This window comes from Sorex fumeus, unplaced genomic scaffold, assembly GCF_029834395.1.
Source record: "Sorex fumeus unplaced genomic scaffold, SorFum_2.1 ptg000054l, whole genome shotgun sequence".
In the NCBI taxonomy this organism is placed as follows: Eukaryota; Metazoa; Chordata; class Mammalia; order Eulipotyphla; family Soricidae; genus Sorex; species Sorex fumeus.
The window spans coordinates 28,575,143-28,581,142 of record NW_026606111.1 but is presented as its reverse complement, the minus strand read 5'-3'; the positions used below and the strand labels follow the sequence as shown (position 1 = coordinate 28,581,142).

The 6,000-nt window shown below is 48.2% G+C and overlaps 1 protein-coding gene across 1 annotated transcript in view; it reads left to right on the top strand.

Annotated features, from left to right (window-relative positions):
* Positions 1–1,475: 1,475 nt before the first annotated feature.
* Positions 1,476–6,000, top strand: part of SLC22A16 (solute carrier family 22 member 16) — a 30,773-nt gene continuing 26,248 nt past the window's right edge. The window contains exon 1 of the mRNA XM_056125451.1: positions 1,476–1,828. Within this exon, the coding sequence (XP_055981426.1) occupies positions 1,476–1,828 (353 nt within the window). The remainder of the gene's footprint in view (positions 1,829–6,000) is intronic.

Here is a 6,000-nt window from a genome sequence, read left to right as displayed (position 1 = left end):
GACCTATAACACAAATTGAAAGGAATTCTCACTGCTCTTTTATTTTTTTTCTTTTGATGGTGTTTGAGCAGGATTAGTATTCTTTCCTTCCTTAAACGTTTGGGCCCTGGCTTTTCAAACTATACAGCCCATTACATATCCTATTTCTGGTTTTCTTTTTTCTTTCTCTTGAGTAGGTATTGGTAATTTGCATCTTTCAAGGAATTTATTTGGCCTCCGTTGTGGCATTACTGATAGATATAACTTGAACAATAGATGAAAGTTCCAAAATTCTCCATTTCTTTTCCAGGCAACTCTCCCTTTGGAGAATTCTCCCTTCAGGAACGTTGCATCTGGCCAGTTTCCTCCCTGTGGCTGCCACCTGTCCTCCTAAGCTTAAAACTAGGCCAACGTTACTTCTGGGTCCTCTAACCACTCCTGCCCTAATTTTTTCTTTTCTTTCCTTTTTAAAAAACAGACATTCCAACTAGTTTATCACTGAATAGATGAATCATTCCGGAGTATCTGCCTTTCAAAAGAAAAAGGAAAATCATGCCTATGAAACTTAAATCCATTTTCAATGGTGTTATTTTAGGATGTGTGAGAAGCTGTGAGGGAAGGAGTCTGGGCGGAGAACTTGCTTCCCTCTTCCAAATTCTATTGGCGGACACTCTTGTCACACTGTGCTGAAGAATGTCTCTGTCCCTGGAATTTCCTTTGCTCTTGGTAAATATGAAATCTTGTCCAGGAGGCTGATCCGGACAGGTCTCAAGGTCATCAAAATTCTCCTTTCCTCTCTCCTCTCCCCTTTCTTCTCTTTCCTCCTCTTCTTCCTCCACTCCCCTCCCCCCACCACATACACACCTGGCAATGCTGGGGTGGGGAGGTTCCCTTCCTGGGGTGCCTGAAGGGAAGCAAATGGTGCAGGGCTACAATACAAACACAAACACGGGCCCCACCCGTCTGCCTGCAGAGAATCCCACGCTCATCCCTTTGAACTATCTCTGGGCTCCGAGAATTCACTCACTCCGCTCTGCTCTTGTGGATGCCCCCCCTCCCCACCCCGAGCCTGACTTTAAACCTGCCGGACTGCTGTCGAGAAAGCCATCCCCGTGTTCCTCAAGACCCACACGTGGCCCTGCACCCCTCGCTCCTCCCCCTGGGTGGAAGAAAAAAGGCAAGAGGGTGCTGCTTTGCACGCAGCGGACCCTGTTCCACGACCCCTAGCCAGCAGCTACGGAGCCAGGAGCCCCCCAAACTCAACTCAACGCGCTCCCAAGTACAAATCAGGCCCTGGCCTAGACACCTGGGTAGCCAAAGGGCAGGTAGGTGGCCGCGAGGGCGTTGTGACCCCACATTCTCGCCCCCGCCCCTCCCCCACCCGGAGAAGCCACTGGGCAGTTCTGCCGGTGGGCGCGTGCGCGCGGGGGCGAGGGGGCGAGGGGTCGCATCCCGAGAGACGGCGGCGGCTAGACGTGGCGGGGCGCCGCGGGGCCATGGCCGAGGTTATCGAGGTGGCCGAGCGCTGGGGCCGGGAGCGCGCCCAAAGCAAGCTCGAAGGCGCACCGGGGTCCCCGCACAGCTCCTCTCCCTTCGCGATTTCCGAGGGCCGGAGCCACCTGAGCGGGCAGCAGTCGTCCAAGATCAGGTTTGGTTCCTGGGTGTCGCAGTACGGGAAGTTCCCGAGCTGGGACCCCAGCGGCCGGCGGCAAGCAGGCGCCGAGCAGGCCGCAACTGGCGCCGGCCCCGGCCCCGGAGTTTGGGACACTCCGACCCCCGACGGCGCCAAGGACCACCCTCGCACTCCAAACGTGGAGCTGATCTTTGACCACGTGGGCCACTTCGGGAGGTAAGGGAGTTAGTTGGGACGCTGGTGGTCGCGCGCACCGGTGCCCGTTGCTGGCCGCCTCTCCTCGCGCCCGGCCTCTGGGTGAGGGGGTGCGGGGAGTCCCGCACCAGCCCAGTGCCGGGGTGGTGCCCTCAGACAACGGACACCAGCCACCAGCGACGTGGACCTCCCTCCCGCGGGCAGAGCGCGTTCCGGGCCGCCTCTTGCTCACCCAGGGCATCCTCAGGATCCACTTTTGGACAGGCACGGTCCAGGAGAGGAGTGTCTGTCCCTGGGCTGCATGGTTCTCTATTCCTGCCCACTGGCTCCTTAAAAAACAAACAAACAAACAAACAAACAAGCAAACTAACAAAAACCTCTCTGGTGTTGGAATAGTGAATGGCTTATAACAAATTATCATGACCCACTTTGTAAACTACAGTGTTTAAATAAAGTGTAAGGGGGAAGAACCTATCCCCTCCCCAACCAGGGCAGCTGCCACGTCCCACCCCTCTAAGCTGCAGAGTGCCCCGGGTTGATATGGCCCCAGGAGTAACCGTTAGATTGATGTCATTTGTGGAAGGGGACATGCAGAGCTAGTGTTGAGGCATCGTACTTTATTCGACGCCCCCAATAATATTGCAAAGACGCTGGACTCTTTAACAGACTTAATGACTGGGGAAGGAAACAGATTGCCCGTTCCTCTCCCCCCCCCCCCACCCCACCCTCCCAACCAAGGATACACAGCTACAAACTGGGTGGGACCACAGAATCGCTGTAGAATCGTGGTGCACCTGCACCCTCCTTTGCTTTATTAAATTTTAAAATGTTGAATTCTTGCATGTAGGCGTTCACATATGGAGAAAGGTCTCTCTGGCCCAGAGTGTTTGGGGCAGAGTTGGCTGGGTGAGGGTGTCTCATATCTTTCTTTATTTTTTTTTATTGAATTGCTGTAGATACAGTTATAAAACTTTCATGATTGAGTATCAGTCATACAATGATCGAGCACCCATTCCTCCACCAGTGCACATTTTCCACTATCAATGTCCTCAGTATCCCTCCTGCCACCCCTACCCCATGCCACCCCCTGCCTCTGTGGCAGGCACCTTTATTTTTATTCTTTCTCTACTTTGGGCATCATAGTTTGCAATACAGATACTGAGAAGCCATCATGTTTTGTTCTTTATCTACTTTCTGCACATATCTCCCATCCAGAGTGATTCCATCAACTGTCATTGACTTAGTGGTCCCTTCTCCATCCCAACTGCCTTCTCCCCCAGCTCATGAGGCAGGTTTCCAACCATGGAACAATCCTCCTGGCCCTTGTCTCTATTCTCCTTGGGTGTTAGTATCTTATTATGTTATTTTATTCCACAAATGAGTACAGTCATTCTATGTCTGGACATGGAGAGTATCATGCTTAATAGAGGGACACTTATAAGCAAATTTCGTGGCATCATATTTTCTAATAGCTGCGTAGTACTCCATTGTGTAGATGAACCAAAGTTTCTTTAACCAGTTGTCTGTTCTTGGGCACTCGGGTTGTTTCCAGATTCTGGCTATTGTGAACAGTGCTGCAATAAACATACAAGTGCAGGTGTCATTTCCACTGTGCTTTATTGCATCTCTGGCATATATCCCCAGAAGTGCTATTGCGGGGTCATATGGAAGCTCAATTTGTAGTTTTCTGAGTAATGTCCAGATTATTTACCAAAAGGGCTGGACCATTCAGCATCCCCACCAACAATGAATGAGAATCCCTTTCACGCCCCCCTCCGCACATCCGCACTAGCACTGGTTGTTCTTATTCCTTTTTTTTTAAAGTGTAGGAGTACTGCTATTGATTGTTCTTGTTCTTTTTGATGTGTGCCAGTTTCTGTGGTGTAAGATGATATCTTATTGTTGTTTTAATTTTAATCTCCCTGATGATTAGTGATGTAGAGCATTTTTTCACATGCCTTTTGGCCATTTGCATTTCTTTTTTGAGGAAGTTTCTGTTCATTTCTTCTCCCCATTTTCTGATGGGGTTGGAGGAGTTTTTCTTGTAAAGTTCTAACATTGTCTTATATATCCTGGATATTAACCCTTTATCAGATGGGTATTAGGTAAATAATTCTTCCAATTCAGTGGGCTCTCTCTGTATTTGGGTTACTATTTCTTTTGAGGTGCAGAAGCTTCTTAGTTTAATGTAGCCTCATTTATCTTTGTTTCCACTTGTTTGGTCAGTGGTGTTTCATCCTTAAGGGCACCTTTAGCTTCAATATCATGGAAGGTTCTGCCTACATTTTCCTCCCTGTGCCTCATAGATTCAGGACTGATATTGAGGTCTTTAATCCATTTTTATTGACTTTCGTGCTTGACATTAGACAGAGGTCTGAATTCACTTTTTTTTTCCATGTTGCTGTCCAGTTTTCCCAGCAGAGGGTGCCTTATATCTTACTGAGATTTTAAGCTTAGTCTGAAGTCCAATTGGACCTGTAAGGAGAGGGAATGGGGGGGGCCTCCCTCCTCCCCCTGCCAGGTCTGGACACCTTCATTTGTTTTTCTTTTATAAATTGAATCACTGTGAGATACACAGTTGCAAAGCTGTTTATGATTGGGTTTCGGTCATACAATGTCCCATCACTAGTAGATTCATCAGTGTACATTTCTAACCACTAATGTCCCCAGTTTTCCTCCCATCACCCCTCTGTCCCAACCCTCCCCGCCCTGCCTGCCTCAATGACAGACACTTCTCCTCTCTCTTTCTTTCTCTCTCTCAGACACACTGTGTTGTTGTGATGGGCTCTGTCATAAGAGATTTGGGTGTTATCTCTGTTGATATTCACTGCAGCTCTGACACTACAGTGGTGCCACTCATTTCACAGAGTTCTAGCCTGTAGACTGCATAGGTTGCTGGGTACCCAGCGATGCCATTCCTGCCCTGACTTGACATCCTTTGTCATGTGGGTACAAGTGCTGTATTCTCTCAGGAGAGCACAATTAGAGAACAACGCTGGGACTCAGCTGAATCACTGATAACCTGTGTCTGCTGGCAGAATAGCATGGAGGACAGCTGGGCTTGGATGCTGCAGTTTTAGTCATGGCTCTTAAAGTCTCACAGTATTTGTTTTACCCCCACTTTCTTGTCTGTAAAACAGGGGATAATGGTAAGATTAAAGACTCCACATGAAGCCTCTCATCTTCACATTAACCCTGTGAGGTAGGAGGCAATAATAACATTCCTTCTCCAATATGGGTTTCCATGATTGACTGAGATTGACAGAAGGTGGTCGGTTGGCCTAGACTAGATACCTCTGAATAGGGTTGTTAGCTATACACCTGTTGTTCCTTTACTAGAAGTTTGTTTGTCTCCAATAACAATTCACGGTCAGCTCTGTTTAATGGTGGGAGTAACCACGAACCAGGGGGTGAGGCAACCTTACCATCTTGGGACTTTCTTCCTGTGCTTGGAACATTTGCTTCCTTTTCCTTGCCCACATGGCTGCATGTAGCCAACCATAGCCTACTTTGGTGGATGATAGGGAGGATAGAATTGGGGAGACAGCTCATTTAGACATAGTATCTGCAAAAGTCTTTTTCTTCTCTGTCTCTCTTTGTCTCTCTTTTGGTTTTGGTTTTTGGGCAACACCTGGTGAGACTTAGGGGTTACTCCTGGCTCTGTATCCAAGAATTACTCCTGGTAGTGCTCGCGGGATGCCAGGGTCATCTGCATGCAAGGCAAACACCCTACCCTCATACTATTCCTCTGACCTCCAAAGTCTTATTATTCAGTAAATTTTCAGTAAAGCATGGCTGCTCTAGTGGATTCCCACCTCAGCTAGATGTGCTTCATGTGAGAGCAGCTTGGAGGAAAGCCATGGGTAATGAGCCAGTGCTTATAGGTGGAAATGGTGTGATCCTAGCAAAATACTCTGGCGTTTCACTGGTATTTGCTTGGTCTCTTCTCTGTGTTCATAAATAGGAGTATGAAGTATTATTTAGTTTTAATAAAATCTCATGAAAATATTAAAGAGAGCCCTAATTATTATTTCTCACTTCCCAATAGTCATTCTGGGCAAGGAAACACTATCCTAATCTTTAAGCGAGGAAAACAGAGCAATGTCAAGGATTTAATCCCGTGACTGCTCACAAGCCCCATAGACATACTAGGGCTGACGCAAGAAAGATGCCTTCTTTCCCAAGGTCTACCC